We start from the raw sequence: 17,838 nt of genomic DNA on the forward strand, positions 1-17,838 counted from the left end.
TGGTGCCGGACCCGGGGTGCAGAGGGGTGAGGTGTGATGGGGCTTGATCCGTGACACGTGAAAAACTGGATGGATCCGCAGCGAGGCCGGGAGCTGGAGCCTCACTGCGGCGGGGTTGATGACTTTAAGGATTCTGAAGGGTCCGATGTATCTTTCCTGGAGTTTTGGGGAGTCCACTTGCAGAGGAATGTCTTTGGTGGACAACCATACCTCCTGCCCAGGACGATACTTGGGGGCCGGGGCCCGCCGCCGGTCTGCATGTTTCTTCGCCCTCGTCCGGGCCTTCAATAAAGCAGAGCGGGCGGCACGCCACACCCGACGGCACTTCCGTAGGTGGGCCTGGACCGAGGGCACACCGACCTCTCCCTCAACCACCGGAAACAGGGGGGGCTGATACCCCAAGCACACCTCAAAAGGGGAGAGGCCGGTGGCTGATGACACTTGACTGTTGTGGGCGTACTCGATCCAGGCCAGGTGGGTACTCCAGGCCGTCGGGTGCGCGGCTGTCACACAGCGTAGTGTCTGCTCCAGTTCCTGATTGGCCCGCTCTGCCTGCCCGTTGGTCTGGGGGTGATACCCGGACGAGAGGCTGACCGTGGCCCCCAGTTCCCGGCAGAAGCTCCTCCAAACGTGCGAGGTAAACTGGGGACCGCGATCGGAGACGATGTCTGATGGTATCCCATGCAGACGGACGACGTGGTGGACCAAGAGGTCCGCGGTCTCCTGGGCCGTTGGTAGCTTCGGGAGGGCCACGAAGTGGGCCGCCTTGGAGAAACGGTCCACTATCGTGAAGACGACGGTGTTTCCCTGGGACGGCGGGAGACCCGTGACAAAGTCCAGGCCGATGTGGGACCAGGGGCGATGAGGGACGGGCAGCGGCTGTAGCAACCCTGAGGTCCTTCGGTGGTCGGCCTTGCCCCTGGCGCAGGTGGTGCAGGCCTGGACGTAGTCCCGGACGTCGGCCTCCAGGGACGCCCACCAGAAGCGCTGCCGGACGACTGCCACGGTCCTTTGCACCCCAGGGTGACAGGAGAGCTTAGAACCGTGACAGAAGTCCAGTACTGCAGCTCTGGCTTCCGGTGGGACGTAGAGTCTGTTCTTTGGTCCGGTTCCGGGGTCCGGGTCACGGGTCAGGGCCTCCCGGACGGTCTTCTCCACGTCCCAGGTGAGGGCGGCCACGATAGCGGACTCCGGGATGATGGGATCCGGGGGATCCGACGGTTCCGTTTTGACTTCGTCTTCGTGTACCCGGGACAATGCATCCGATCTTTGATTCTTGGTCCCGGGACGGTAGGTGATCCGGAAGTCAAAACGGCCAAAGAACAGTGAACAGCGGACTTGCCTGGGGTTCAGCCGCTTGGCGGTCCTGATGTACTCCAGGTTCCGATGGTCAGTGAAAACCGTGAATGGCACGGCTGTTCCCTCCAACAGATGTCTCCACTCTTCGAGGGCCTCTTTCACCGCAAGGAGTTCTCGATTGCCGACGTCATAGTTCCGTTCGGCGGGGGTCAACCTGCAGGAAAAATAGGCACACGGGTGAAGGACCTTATCGGTCTTCCCGCTCTGGGAGAGCACCGCTCCTATCCCTGAGTCCGAGGCGTCCACTTCAACCACTAACTGGCGGCTAGGATCGGGCTGCACCAGAACTGGTGCAGACGAGAAGCGCCGTTTCAACTCCTTGAACGCGGCTTCGCACCGATCCGACCAGGTGAAGGGGACTTTTGGTGAGGTCAGGGCTGTCAGGGGGCTAACTACCTGACTGTAGCCCTTAATGAACCTCCTGTAGAAATTAGCAAAGCCGAGGAACTGTTGCAGCTTCCTACGGCTTGTGGGTTGGGGCCAGTCTCTCACCGCCGCAACCTTGGCCGGATCAGGGGCGACGGAGTTAGAGGAGATGATGAACCCCAAGAAGGACAAAGAAGTGCGGTGGAACTCACACTTCTCGCCCTTCACAAACAGGCGGTTCTCCAACAACCGCTGTAGGACCTGACGGACATGCCGGACATGAGTCTCAGGATCCGGGGAAAAGATGAGTATATCGTCCAGATACACAAAGACGAACCGGTGCAGGAAGTCCCGCAAGACATCGTTTACCAACGCTTGGAAAGTCGCGGGAGCATTAGTGAGACCGAACGGCATGACCAGGTACTCAAAATGACCTAACGGGGTGTTAAATGCCGTCTTCCATTCGTCTCCCTTCCAGATCCGAACCAAATGATACGCATTCCTAAGATCAAGCTTGGTGAAGATTCTGGCTCCATGCAAGGGGGTGAACACTGAATCCAACAAGGGCAACGGGTATCGGTTGCGAACCGTGATTTCGTTCAACCCCCTATAATCAATGCATGGATGAAGCCCGCCATCCTTTTTACCCACAAAAAAGAAACCAGCACCCATCGGAGAGGTGGAATTCCGGATCAACCCGGCAGCTAATGAGTCCCGGATGTAGGTCTCCATTGATTCGCGTTCCGGCCGTGAGAGGTTGTACAGCCTACTGGACGGGAACTCACTGCCTGGAACCAAATCAATGGCACAATCATACGGGCGGTGGGGAGGAAGCGTGAGAGCCAGATCCTTGCTGAACACGTCCGCGAGGTCATGGTACTCCGCCGGCACCGCCTTCAGATTGGGCGGGACTCGGACCTCCTCCTTAGCGTGGGAGCCGGGAGGAACCGAGGAACCTAGACACTCCCGATGGCAGGTTTCGCTCCACTGAACCACTACCCCGGACGGCCAATCGATCCGGGGATTGTGCTTTAGCATCCAGGGAAAACCCAGAACCACACGGGAGGTGGCCTGAGTCACAAAGAACTCGATCACCTCCCGGTGGTTACCTGACACCACCAGAGTTACTGGAGGTGTCTTATGCGTGATTGGTGGGAGTAGGGAGCCATCTAGTGCCCGAACCTGTACAGGCGAGGTAAGAGCCACCAGAGGGAGCCCTATCTCCCTGGCCCATCTGCTATCTAACAGATTCCCCTCAGAGCCCGTGTCCACCAGTGCTGGGGCCTTCAGGGTTGAATCCTCATACAGGATCGTGACTGGGAGTCGTGTGGCAATGTGGGTGTGTCCCATGTGAATGTTTCGGCCCACCCCTGGCCCAGTCTCTAGGGGCGGGCGTTGGAGTTTAACCGCTCGGGGCAGTCGTTTGCAAGATGCTCACTCGAGCCACAAACAAAACAAGCTCCGTAGGCCCGCCTCCTTTGCGCTCCAGGTGCCCTAAATGTTGCCCTGCTCGTGTCCATAGCTTCGTCAGCAGGGGGAGCCGTAGGCGCACGGAGCGCAGGAACAGAGGAGCGTGGGGAGGGCGGAGCTCGGTCGGAACCGGAAGGGAGAGGGACGACGCGTGCCTGGCCGCGCCCTTCGCCTCGTTCCCAACGGCGTTCTTCTAGCCGGTTGTCGAGTCGTATGACTAGATCGATGAGCCCATCTAAGTCCCGCGGTTCGTCCTTCGCCACCAGGTGCTCTTTTAGGACCAGTGACAGTCCGTTTACAAAGGCGGCGCGGAGGGCAGTGCTATTCCAGCCGGATCTCGCCGCCGCGATGCGGAAGGCGACTGCATAGGCAGCTGCGCTCCGACGCCCCTGTCTCATTGACAGTAGCGCGGTTGAAGCGGTCTCTCCTCTATTGGGATGATCGAACACCGTTCTGAGCTCCCGCACAAACCCATCGTATGTATGAAGGAGCCGTGAGTTCTGCTCCCAGAGCGCTGTAGCCCAAGCGCGTGCCTCCCCGCGAAGCAGGTTTATTACATAAGCTACTTTGCTAGCGTCAGTCGCGTACATCACGGGACGCTGTGCGAAGACGAGCGAACATTGCATCAAAAAATCCGCGCACGTCTCCACACAGCCTCCGTACGGTACTGGAGGGCTTATGTAAGCTTCTGGGGACGGAGGAAGGGACCGTTGAACGACCAGTGGAACGTCACTCTCACGCGCAGGGTCCTCGGGAGGGAGAGCCGCAGCGGCGCCCGGAGGGCGCGCTTCCACTTGTGCGGCGAGAGCCTCCACCCTGCGGTTTAGGAGAACGTGCTGCTCTGTCATTAAATCGATCCGAGTGGTGAAAGCGGTGAGGATCCGCTGCAACTCACCGATTACCCCTCCCGAAGCCGCCGACGCGCCCTGTTCTTCCATTGGCCGTTCAACAGCCGGTTGACGCCCCTCGGGATACATGACGCTGGCCGAGATATCCTGTTGTGAAAGTGTCGGTACACGGACCCACAACAGGGGGCGCAATGAACGGACAATGGAGAAAGGTGAATAACAAGTTTTACTGTTGTGAAAAGAGCACAACCAATACAACAATTAATAATTTGGAGTTTTAAGCCGAAATCTGCTGGTGTCGTGTGGGCAGGCTCGAAGGTAGGAGACGTCCGTCCTAGTCGAACCGGAACCACCCAGATCTCCTCTGCCACCGAACCCCAGAAGTACTGGAACCGCCAAGTCCCGAATTCCCAGGTGGCCACTGCCTCCGCTCGTCGGATCCGGTACTGCTGGCGGGAAAGAGCACAAACACACAGGTATGGATGCGACAGCACCCAGTAGACGGAGAGGGGAGAAGCCGCCTCCACCTCTTGTCACAATGACGCAGGAAGGTGAGTACTTATCCAAGCAAGTAGCTTTCTGTAGTCAGCTGTCCTGAAAAGGTTTAACAAGGTTTATCAGAGTCTTCAATATATGCTTGCAGAGAAGGTTACCTTAGTCTCAAGGCGATATCTCGGCACTGAGGTGGAGACGCCGTTCTGCTGATATACCTCTGTGTTGAGTGGAACAGCTGTGTCCAGTGATGGGAGGCAGCTGTCACCCTGGCTGCTCCCGTAAGGCGGCAGCGCCCTCTGGTGCCTGGAGCCCGCACTCCATAAGATGGGGGGGGGGGGGGGGGGGGGGGGGTGGACAGATATGGTGACCTGCCTCACCCCTGTAAATTAAACTTGCTGAGCTATATTACTTATTTTTCCCTCCCCAGACTTTGGCACAATCTCAGACTTGCTTTGCTTTGGTGCCCATCTTTGGGTAAACTTCTGCACTGGATGACCTCATAACTTATAAAATCATCTGGTACGGAGCAGGTGCCTTGGGAGTCAGTTTCATGTTGTGTCAAAATTTCGCATAAAATGGTCTCTTTGGGCCAAAATGTGATTTTGCACTCACTGATTAAATTAATGTGTAAATCAGGTCACTGTTGCTATGGTGACCGTTACCCTACCTGGGCTACTAATGTGTCAAGTTTGGATACTTTGGACCCAAACTCCTTGGAGATATAGTGGCAAATGTTTGGATGGACAGTGTTCTAGACTATATCCTCATTGATACTTTGTTCTTTTGGGCAGGTGATAATAACCTGCAACAAGCACCTTGTATGGAAGCTGGTGGCAGCCGTTGAATATAATTGATTGATTGCTTGATTGCTTAATTGATTGTTTGTTTGTTTGGTTGGTTGGCTGGTTGGTTGTTGGTTATATTTTTGATAAAAGCATCTGCAGAATGAAAGATCAAACATTTGCTGTAATATTTTTGATGTTAGAGATTTTCTTCTGGGACTTAAAGTAAATCTGAAAGCCAGCAATACAAAGAAAAATATTAAGCCTCACATACTTAAGTTTAAATGGCTGCTTGAAATCAACAATTTGATCACTTGTGTGGGCTCTATGGCCACATCTGATCACTCCAACTCAGTGTTTGACAGTGGATTGAAGTCTTGATTTCATTAGAATGAGTGACTGTCTGGGTTTGACGTTACATTCTGAATTTTATGGTCAGATGGTTTGAATCAGCTCTGTGAAAATGCAGGAATCTGAGAGGAATGTTGCGTCGTATTGCCTTTTTGTTTTGTAGGATCAGGAGTTTTCATGTGTGGGTTTAGCTGTTTGTACGGGTGGTGACTGGTTCTGCCTGGATGGACTCATGGCCGAGTGCAGTGGTTGAACATTAAAACACACACACAGAGACTCCTTCGCTGTGCTTTAAGGTGCCCTTAAAGGTCCTTCTGGTTATTCAACAAAGTTATTCCTAAAGGCCTGAAACAGGTTTGGGCAACTGACAGCCCAAAGACCAGTTACAGCCCTCAATTTTAATTTATTACAAAAAATACTAGTGTGTGTGTGTGTGTGTGTGTGTGTGTGTGTGTGTGTGTGTGTGTGTGTGTGTGTGTGTGTGTGTGTGTGTGTGTGTGTGTGTGTGTGTAAAAGTAAACTATTTCCAAAGTCAGAGCAAACAGAGATTTCTGATGTCTGCCAATCTGGATCCATATCACGGTGATCCGATGTGATCTGAGGTGATCCAATCACCTCCAACATTCAGTGGAATCTTCCTTGCCATAATATGTATCTGTGGTGAAAATGTGGTGAGAATCTGTGAAGTAGTTTTGAAGCAAACCTTCAAAGCCTATAAAAAGGGAAAACTTGATCCAGAATCCAAATTCGGATCCAGACCACCTCCAAAATTCAATGGAGTCTTCCATGCCCCAATATCTATCTGTGGTCCACATTTGGTGAGAACCTTGAAGTAGTTTTGAAGTAATCCTTCAAAGCCTATATATAGGTAAAACTTGATCCAGAATCCAGATTTGGATCCGGATCACCTCCAAAAGTCAGTGGAGTCTTCCATGCCCCAATATCTATCTGTGGTCCAAATTTGGTGAGAATCTGTGAAGTAGTTTTGAAGTAATAACTTCAAAGCCTATATATAGGGAAAACTTGATCCAGAATCCAGATTTGGATCCGGATTACCTCCAAAATTCAGTGGAGTCTTCCATGCCGTAATATGTACTGTGGCGAAAATTTGGTGAGAATCCATTAAGTAGTTTTGAAGCAATCCTTCAAAGTCTATATAAAGGGAAAACTTGATCCAGAATCCAGATTTGGATCCGGATCACCTCCAAAATTCAGTGGAGTCTTCCATGCCCCAATATCTATCTGTGGTCCAAATTTGGTGAGAATCTGTCAAGCAGTTTTGAAGTAATCCTTCAAAGCCTATATATAGGGAAAACTTGATCCAGAATCCAGATTTGGATCCGGATCACGTCCAAAATTCAGTGGAGTCTTCCATGCCCTAATATGTACTGTGGTGAAAATTTGGTGAGAATCCATTAAATAGTTTTGAAGTAATCCTTCAAAGCCTATATATAGGGAAAACTTGATCCAGAATCCAGATTTGGATCCGGATCACCTCCAAAATTCAGTGGAGTCTTCCATGCCTTAATATGTACTGTGGTGAAAATTTGGTGAGAATCCATTAAGTAGTTTTGAAGCAATCCTTCAAAGCCTATATAAAGGGAAAACTTGATCCAGAATCCAAATTCGGATCCAGACCACCTCCAAAATTCAATGGAGTCTTCCATGCCCCAATATCTATCTGTGGTCCACAGTTGGTGAGAACCTTGAAGTAGTTTTGAAGTAATCCTTCAAAGCCTATATATAGGTAAAACTTGATCCAGAATCCAGATTTGGATCCGGATCACCTCCAAAAGTCAGTGGAGTTTTCCATGCCCCAATATCTATCTGTGGTCCAAATTTGGTGAGAATCTGTGAAGTAGTTTTGAAGTAATCCTTCAAAGCCTATATATAGGGAAAACTTGATCCAGAATCCAGATTTGGATCCGGATCACCTCCAAAATTCAGTGGAGTCTTCCATGCCCTAATATGTACTGTGGCGAAATTTTGGTGAGAATCCATTAAGTAGTTTTGAAGCAATCCTTCAAAGTCTATATAAAGGGAAAACTTGATCCAGAATCCAAATTCGGATCCAGACCACCTCCAAAATTCAGTGGAATCTTCCTTGCCCTAATATCTATCTGTGATGCAAATTTGGTGAGAATCTGCGAAGTAGTTTTGAAGTAATCCTTCAAAGCCTATATATAGGGAAAACCTGATCCAGAATCCAGATTTGGATCCGGATCACCTCCAAAATTCAGTGGAGTCTTCCATGCCCCAATATCTATCTGTGGTCCAAATTTGGTGAGAATCTGTGAAGTAGTTTTGAAGTAATCCTTCAAAGCCTATATATAGGGAGAACTTGATCCAGAATCCTGATTTGGATCCGGATCACCTCCAAAATTGAGTGGAGTCTTCCATGCCCTAATATGTACTGTGGTGAAAATTTGGTGAGAATCCATTAAGTAGTTTTGAAGCAATTCTTCAAAGCGTATATAAAGGGAAAACTTGATCCAGAATCCAAATTCGGATCCAGATCAACTCCAAAATTCAGTGGAGTCTTCCTTGCTCGTATCTGTGGTGAAAATTTGGTGAGAATCCATGACATAGTTTAACATAATCCTTAAAAGCCTACTCATCCAGAATCTGGAACCAGATCACCTCCAAAATTTAATGGAGTCTTCCATGGCCTAATATCTGCGCAGTAGTTTTGATGTAATCCTGCTAACAGACAGGCAGACAAATAAAGAAAGAAAGAAAGAAAGAAAGAACGAAACGCCTATGTTTTTATTACGTCCTTGGTGGATGTAATCAAATATTAAAATGTTTAATTAAGAACTAAAATGCACCTAAACTTTATCAGTGTAATTTTGTTTTTATTTATGCCTTTAAGTTTGTTTTTTGTTTTTTTTTACTGCTAATTCACACCAGAGTTGTTGTCTCAATGCAAAATTATGTGAACTGCGCACCAAAATATGCAATTACCATGTGTAATGAAACGGCTTTTTGAGAAACAGCTCAACATTATTATGCATGTGTACAAGTGCATTTACAAAGGTAAAGTTTACACATCAATGCAATTTAAAAGTTGAAAGTCCTTTATTATGTTGATTTGTTTGGACGTGTGTGACATTGTAGCACCTCTGCAGATGATTAGCATCACGTCGTGGGGCTCCTCGTTAGCACTGTGCAGGTGTAATGGTGAGTTATGGTGTGTTGCACAGAGCTGACTTGAGAACAGTTAGTACTTAATAATTCTGAAATACAGTTTTGATGAAACTATTGGAAACAGGCTCTAGTGCAGTAAACAAAAACTTTGAATAAATTTTAATAAATACCACAAATGGACTCATGTAAAAACAGATTTCATTATTTCTGGTTATCTCATGTAGATTTCAGTTCAGCTTTTTCATACTTGGATTTACAGCAGAATAACTGATGAATTCTGGTGAATTCTTCACCAGTTTGCTGAACCTGGCTGCCAGATGCTTTGTGTTTGAGGCCCTTTTCATTCCAGGCCTGGATCAGAAGAAGCATAAATTCACACAAAGCCAGCGGTGATGTTTCAGGATGTTCATAAACTCTGGATTCACACACATTTATTAACTCATAAAGCATGACTTGCACTATATATATCAGATTACAGTCAGAATTAAAGCAAAACAAAGGTTATTTTGCTAAATCCTGGGCTTTATTTGGGTTGTAAATGTAAAAACTAATAATTTCACTTTACTTTACTTAAAATGATAATCTGTTCATTATTATCCCCACTTTCTGTTTGCATTACAAATATGACCTCACACATGTTTACGTTCATCTTGCAGATATCTGCATGTTTGTAGGGTTTTTAATCAGAATCACATTCTTGCTCAGTGTGACCTCCAGATGGATCCAGTCTGGACGCTTTACATCTCCGCCCGCAGCATCTTTCTGCCATGTGAGTCGGTGAGATTTGTCCAAGCAAATACCGAGCACAGAAACGAAGCATGAAGCTGCACCGTGAGATGAGAAAACCTTCTACTCAGAGACTCAGCGGTCTCTTTGTCAGTTTGTCAGATCATTTCACACAGTCAGACATACGGACGACTCACAACATAGCGCAAAGGGAAGACGCAAATACACTTTTAAACTGGACGCAGATGTCTGGAAGTGCATGTGAGTCTGCTTGGTGGACACATTGTACAACGTGCCAGTAGATTAGTGTCTCATAACAGTAAATCAAATCAAATCAATTTTATTTATATAGCGCCAAATCACAACAAACAGTTGCCCCAAGGCGCTTTATATTGTAAGGCAAAGCCATACAATAATTACGGAAAAACCCCAACGGTCAAAACGACCCCCTGTGAGCAAGCACTTGGCAACAGTGGGAAGGAAAAACTCCCTTTTAACAGGAAGAAACCTCCAGCAGAACCAGGCTCAGGGAGGGGCAGTCTTCTGCTGGGACTGGTTAGGGCTGAGGGAGAGAACCAGGAAAAAGACATGCTGTGGAGGGGAGCAGCATGTAGAACCAAAGCACAGTGCAACACAAGTGTCATTGGCAGTTTCAACCTGACTGACCAGTTTTCCTCTAAATGACAAGACCGCTTGCACTGTTGCGTGCATGTCAGTCTAGAAATGAGGTGCGGTCACATGCACATTTGTCCTTGTGGTGGAAAATCTGAAAAGACAGAAGCAGTTTGCTACTTCTGACAAAGTAAATGTCTGTCTGGGGAGACATTTAAACACACGGACCTCCACCACAGCAGTTGGCGCCAGGAACAAACAAAGCCCTGATGAAGAGCAATCAGATATAGTGTAGCAGATAACAGAATATTTCAAATACTCCTTAGACATTATACTTTGAAAAAAGCAGGAGGGCCTCTTGAATTTTCTGTAGGTGACCAGGAAGGGGTCAATGAAAAATGACACAGGGGGTCAAAATTAAAAGATGCTCCAGTCCTATAGAAAACTATACCACATTACTTGTCTTATCATAAAGAATCCAAAAAGGTATAGTTTGGACTATCTGTGAAACTGGCAACAAAAGTCAATTTCAGTCTGTACAGTGGTTAAAAATGAAAGTTGCTCCAGTTTTGGGAAAAAGTGATGCAAATTAATGATTATAGTTTGCACCATGTGTCATGCTTAGTTATCATGTTACGGGGTAACATACATACGTCATATCTCATAGAATCCAATGGATGCTACTCATGGTTGACCTTTACTTTGGAGACCAAACATTCAACACAGTCAAAATTAATCCATTTATTAATCCTATTAGCTCAACCAATAATTTGCACCACTTTTTACCAAAATTGAAGCAACTTTAATTTTTGACCCCTGTACAAACTGCCACCATTTTTGCTGTTTTTACCCCATATATCTCCATAATATTCAGTCATACAGAGTCCAAACTATACCTTTTTTTTGAAAGCCTCACATTATTAAGGAAAAATAATTTGATCTAAATATCAAAAATGCAATCACGTTTCCTTGTCAACACATCTAAATCCACCCATATCTTTTGTTTTTCTTTTTTGACAGCTTGTCCTGAGACTGAAGTGATCTGATAGATAATCTCTGTCCTCTTTAAACATATGTGCTTGACAAAGATTTGCAAAATTTCAGGGTGGATTTCAACTTGTAATGTTGCCACTGTCCGTTTGTGAATGCTCAAATGTAGAAAGTGATTTCTGAAATTTTGTGGATAAAAAGGGTTGAGGAGAAGTTTGTCAAATGTTGCTATTGATCAAACTCAAACTCAGACTTTTTCCTTTCATCTCTATTGAATTCTGTTACCGTAATTACATAATATCTCTTTTCAGGCTCTCACTTTATGATGTCACGAGTTTTCATTGCCCTCTACTGGCTGAAGGTAGTATTGCCCCAGCAGAGGTACATGCTCTCTGAGTGCACCTTCTAGTTTCAGGTGTTTAATAATTTTTAAATTTATTCCCTGTTTATTCTTCTTGGCATTTCCTGTTTTCTCTTTAATATTTTTAAATGTAGCCTATTTTCCAGACGATGTATAACACCGGAGTGTTACTCACATACATAAGTTGCATTTTTCTATAAGTCACATTTAATTTTGAAACATGGTCCCCACCGGCGCGACAAAGGCCATGTTTCACATGCGTGCAGAAGATGGTAATCACAATAATTTCACAGAAAGCAGTAAATGGGTAATTCTGTGATAACAAAATTACAATTACAGCAAATTTTTAATGGTGAAATAAAGTATGGATAGATTTTGCTGTTATTGTCATTTAAATGGCATACAGTAGAGTTACTGAAATACAAACAAAACCCAATACTAAATACTGTACCTAATTTGTTTTGTGTTTAACCCCTTAACGCCCGAATTTATATAGCTGTATATAAGAAAATGTTTTGTGTGTGTTTTTGCCTTTAAGTAGATGGTAAATAATGTTGAGATTATTAATTTCACTTTTGCACAAAAACTAGATAGTAATATTGGGTATTCTGGTAATGACTTTATGTTATAATGTTATAATAATAATGATGATGATATGTTGCAAATTTGCGCCAACGGGCATACAGGTCAATTTGGTAAGTTGCATATTTGAGTCAGAGATTGTAGCATATATGCAACGATGGGCGTTAAGGGGTTAAAGCACAATTTATTTTCACAGTTACAGATGAGGAACTTTGCAGAGTTTGAAATTCTCCACCAGCTGAGGAAGCATCCAAATGTGGCAAACATCTGGACACACAACAAGACCAACAGGAGGCAGTGACAAACTGGATGTGGACCCAAAACATGCAAGTGGGACCCAAAAGTAAATGGAGACCAACATTAAATTGCTGGAAATAGGGTAAAAGTGTAAAATGTGTAGATAACCTAAATTACTGGTGCCCTGCCTCCACTGGGCATGTGTCATTTCGGAGCTCTGAGACAGCGTCTGTATTAATGTGATTATTAATCTTCAGATGACAAGGTAAAACCTCTTAAATCATTCTAAAGTCAGTTTTAAGCAGAAACGAGGCAATGCTTGGTGACTCTTTGAAATGACCAACGCCAAGTGAACGCATCAGCTAGCAGCTCGTGTAGCTGCGACGCTCTGATCGCTTCCTCCGTCTTTTAAGATGAAAATAATGCTGAATTTATGTGGAAATGATTGTACAAAAGCTTCAGATATCTGTCGCTGAGACAGGTGATGAGTGGAGTGCAGTTTGAAGCAGAAACGAGGTGATAATCCGTGAACCGCGGCTAATGACGCATGCACAGTGAAAGCAGGGCAGACCGATTTTTAGGGAGGGGGCGGTTCGGTCTGCGACACCAGATCTATTCTCTGGCATAATTAGTTTGTATGTTAGTTTTAATACGGGTTCAATATCACAGAGACAACAGTACAAAACTGGCTCAATTAACTAAAAAAATAAAAAATCTAAATGGCTTATGTATTTATTTGACGCATAAACTTTGTGTTCTTTTGGTCAGAGGGCAAACATTGGCCTCTGTGGTGAATGTGAAGGGGAAATGCAGCAGTGCCTTGGCTGTGGGCAGGTCTGTCTGAGATGAGAAAATGTGCCGTACATTTGTAACCGCCAGCTGCCTCTGTTCAGTTTCCCGTGTGGTTTATAACTGCCATTTCCATGACACCACCACGCAGGCCGGCCTGTGTGTATTTTTCCATCTACATCTCTTTACACAGAACTGTGAAGGCCAGTTCAGGTAAAGTTTAAGTGGTTCTACTGACGATTTTCAGACGGAAGATGCTTGGTGTAATTATACAGGGGATTGTCTGTCTGATGACACTTCTCCGCTGTGTTTACCACATTACTCATCGCCGGTGGATACGGTATCTCTGAAGGTCTTTCGAGGGAGTAGACAAAAGGATTGTGGCGGTGGGTTTGGATGACCGGCGGGAAAGGAAAACTGCCTTTGGGAATGTCTGGAAGTCGTTGAGTAGGCATTTCCTAAGTAGAGATGCAATGAAGAAATAAAAGCCATCAGAGAGCTGATGCATCCCCTGAGCACTCGACACAACATGATATAAATATACACCTAAAAATATATATTTCTATAATGGTGTTTTTGACTGTGTATGATGCCATCATATGACTTTTGCAGGACTTCATTATGAAGTCATTCATACCAATCAGTCATACATATGTTGCTGATCAATATATGCTTCAGATCATACATCTCGGGTTTCTTGGTTGTTGAGATATGCATTTTTGAGTTATCTTGTCCACAGACACATAACATACACACAGACACACACACAAAGCCACACATGCACACATGCCAGCGAAAACAGTACTTTGCTATCGCAACTTTGCCAATGCACAGGATATCTAACAAGCAAAATATTCCTATTCTGCACTATTTGACATGATTGATAATTATTTAGTTCAAGAAAATAGTGAATGCGTCACATTACCTGGCATTTTGGTTGGTTGTTGATTTGTAATCCTGTCAAGACACAAAATTATACAAAACCCATCAATGCTTACATTGTAGTATATCAAATCTTTAAAAAGTGAAAAATTACTCAAATTCTTACTTGTGTAGCAATAAAGGCTCAGCTTGGCGATCACCGTCAATAACAAAACCAAAAGCACGATGCCAACACATATGGCGAAGTATGGCAACCAGTAGAGAACCTTATTATCTGCAACACAGAACAGTAAGTCATCCGCAGACAATATAACCCATCAATATTCACAGACTGTGAGATTAAAGTATACAAAAAAATAGCAATTCTTACTATACAGAGCCTCGTCTTTAGCAGCAGAAAACACGGAGTCATCTGCAAACAGTATATTATATCAGTATTCACATACTATTCCATTCATGTCTACTATAAATTTTCAGGAAAACAATCTTACATGTGCCATTTCTGTAACTTCCAACTGCACGATTATTGTCTACATCAGAAAAATAACAGAATTAAAACATTTCAGATTGACCATCATAAATCCGCTTTATGGTCTTGAGATGGAAAAAAAAAAAACAGTTGAAACCCACCTGAAACCAAAACATTAATGAAGTGACTCATTGCTGCGTATTTGTATGCTTGAATTTTACAACTATAAAGGCCAGCATCTTGAGTCGAAATCCGTTTGAATTCCAAAAATGATATCAGTTCATCCTTCAGAAATGTGTTACTTTGTCTTATTTTTACATTCACTGTATCATTAATCTGCTCGTATTTCTTGGTGTCTGATTTATACCAGGTGACAAGAAATGTTTCTCCACAGTGTTTTGCAGTACAGTTGATTGTCAGCTTTTTTTGAGGAACAGCTTTCCATGTTGTACCACTCTGAACCTTCACCGCAACTTTACAAGAGGGGTCCAAGTCTGTAAAAAGTAAAAATACACGTCAAATTTTCATTTCACTCATTTCATTTCATTGCCAAATCTTTTTAGACACTCTAATTGTATCTAAAAATTTTAAGAATATTAAGATGTGAAATATGTAATAGTCAGCACATTTTAGTCTATGTTCAAAAATATGTAATTTATTTTGGTGGTCTTCTGAAATTCATATGAAAATTGTGCTGCACTGAATCAAGGTTTTCTCAACATTTTTATTATTAAGTTGAGATCAGCAAATAACAAGTTATACATTTTATTCTTTATTTTTGTTCAGTGCAAAATTTCAAAAAATTGTTCAGGCAAAATTTGCAAAATTATAAATCACGTTTTTATTTAGCAACAAATTATAATTCTAAATAGAAAATGCACAATTACAACCCATATTCCAATGAAGTTGGGACGTTGTGTGAAATGTAAATAAAAACATAAAAAAATAAAAAAATATATTTGCACAAAAACAATAAAGTTTGTCAGTTTGAACATTAAATATCTTGTCTTTGTGGTGTATTCAATTGAATATAGGTTGAAGAGGGTTTGCTAATCATTGTATTCTGTTTTTATTTACATTTTACACAACGTCCCAACTTCATTGGAATTGGGGTTGTATGCAGCAGTAATATTTTTGTTTCAATTTCAATTTATGTGGCAGCTGCAAATCACAAAGTAACTTGCTTTAAGGTGTCTCACAAGAGATACTCAAGGTTCAGTAGTAGAGGACCTAGCTCAGTTGGTTAACCAACAATCACTGCAGTAATGCAAGGTACAAGAAATCTCTTGCACACAATCTGCACAAAACTAATTCTAATTATAACAGCAATAAGAAGTGAAATTGATATGTAACAAACAATACAATTCAGTAACTATAAAATTCTAACAATTAAAACAAGAAGTGAAATAATGAATCAGCACAGCTAATAAACTCATTAGAAAGACAACACAAATAATTCTTTAATCAATGGGCAAATTGTTCCACAAAAGGGGGGCACGACACAGTAAGAAACAGCTCTGTAACCAGTTGACTTCTTCTTCAACCTCTGAACATACAGCAAACCTTGATCCCAAGAATGGACAGTGTAGACCAATCGACAAGGGTAAGTAAGTCAACCAAGTATGAGAGAGCTATTCCATGAATAATTTTATATGTTAATAACAAAACCTTAAATTCAGACCTCGTGTAAAGCCAGTGAGCGGAGACTAATATGGTCAAACTTTCTTCTCCTAACTAGGAACAAACTGAAGACCCCTAATGCTTGTATGAGGCAGACCAGAATACACAACATAACAATCATCAATTCTAGAAGAAATGAAGGCAGTAATCTGTGTCTCTGCATCGTCATTAACAGAACAGTCAAATGTTTGCAATATTACGCAGATTAACTAATTCAGTTTATGTAATCATTCTAATGTGCAGATGAAAGGACAGTATAAGATCAAAGATCACCCCTGAAATTTTATACCTTATTACTCTGTTCGATGAGACATGTATCCATCCAAAAAGGTAAATGGTCAAACTAGCTTCTGTTCCTCAATGAACCTTCATCCTGTCTTCTCCGAGTTTAAAAGCAAGAAATTACTGAACATCCAATTTCTCCCTGATGTCAAGCAATCCTCCAAAGTTTTTTTTTCCAAAGTTCAGAATAAATTTAAAAGTAATTCCATAGCTTCAGAAAATCTGTCCAAAAGGTGCTATATAGAGAGACGGAGAACAACAAAGGATCCAATACAGAACCCTGTGGTACCCCATTAATTGCTGGAACAAATTTCAAAGTGACACTGTTATACAAACATATTGATATTGTTGGATAAGTTTGATGTCAAACAAGACAGAAGCTGACCAGTAATGCCAAAGTAATTTTCAAGCCAATCCAACAGTATATGGTGATCACTGTATCAAACATTGCACTAAGATTGAGCTAAGCAGCAGAGTAGTGGTAGCTGAATTCATTGCTAGCCACCATTTTCTATATATTTCAGATGAATAATAACAACCTCAGGTCAAAAGTATGTAAAGTAAGGACATGTACAGTTTGTCAAGGTCAAATTATTTACTGTAGTCTGAAATCAAGCTGATGTAATCTTCAACAGAAACTACCAAATAATTGGATGACAAAAGCATAATCTTCACAAATTCAAAACAATCAGAACAAAAAATTAGCACTACAATAAAAAAATAATCTCATCCTGAACAAACCTTTATTAAATGATACTACATCTTCTCAAATGTCTTCTTGATGTCACTAAGTAGGATATATTTGTATTTCAGGTTATTATTATTACTATTATAACTTACTTCTGGTTTGTTTTGTCCAGATAATGATTCCACATATGTATTTTTTAAATACCATATTCAGAACAAAGGAGTGCTCAACTTACTTTTTCCAAAGGTGCCGACAAATCCGACAAATGCCAGAGAGCAGAACACCAGGAATGTGCTGGTGGACATCCTGTGCATCAGGATCCCTACAGTCACTGTGTTCGACCTGAAAACTTACAGAAAATCTGAAAGTGCAACAGTGCATGCATCTGAGACCTTCTCACCACATCCTGCACACCCACAGCTGAAGGCGCTGCAAGGGCTCCAAAGATGACCCCGCTGACACGAGACATGACTACTATGTAGCACAAATGTAGTAAAACAGCTTAGACACCTTTGTACCTAATTAAGTTGACAGTGAGTCAATGTATTTCATAGAATTAATTGTTATTAAGAACTGTTGATGCACATTCGAGTATTTATTTGTTGATTTGTTTGCTGGCGATTTGAAATAGGAATATTTAAGCGGAATAAACACCAATGTTTATCTGGAATGTAGCATCAGGATCAGGATCAGGAGGCATTTCTCGTTGACTAGATTGGTGT

General features: G+C 43.4%; 1 protein-coding gene and 1 long non-coding RNA gene across 2 annotated transcripts; one reads left to right on the top strand and one right to left on the bottom strand.

The window, feature by feature from the left end:
* Window positions 1-10,058: 10,058 nt before the first annotated feature.
* On the top strand, window positions 10,059-15,071 carry LOC117525274. Its single transcript, XR_004565006.1, has 3 exons — window positions 10,059-10,660; window positions 13,370-13,376; window positions 15,059-15,071. It is a non-coding gene; the product is annotated as an uncharacterized LOC117525274 (long non-coding RNA).
* si:ch211-214p13.8 lies at window positions 13,110-17,508 on the bottom strand. The gene is made up of 7 exons (XM_034187114.1): window positions 17,352-17,508; window positions 14,628-14,960; window positions 14,489-14,527; window positions 14,368-14,409; window positions 14,164-14,271; window positions 14,041-14,072; window positions 13,110-13,573 (listed from the first exon to the last, which is right to left on the bottom strand). The coding sequence occupies exons 1-7, from the start codon at window positions 17,428-17,430 to the stop codon at window positions 13,346-13,348; spliced, it is 861 nt and encodes a 286-aa protein (XP_034043005.1). The 5' UTR covers window positions 17,431-17,508; the 3' UTR covers window positions 13,110-13,345.
* Window positions 17,509-17,838: the final 330 nt, after the last annotated feature.

This window comes from Thalassophryne amazonica, chromosome 14 (genome assembly GCF_902500255.1).
Source record: "Thalassophryne amazonica chromosome 14, fThaAma1.1, whole genome shotgun sequence".
Lineage (NCBI taxonomy): Eukaryota > Metazoa > Chordata > Actinopteri > Batrachoidiformes > Batrachoididae > Thalassophryne > Thalassophryne amazonica.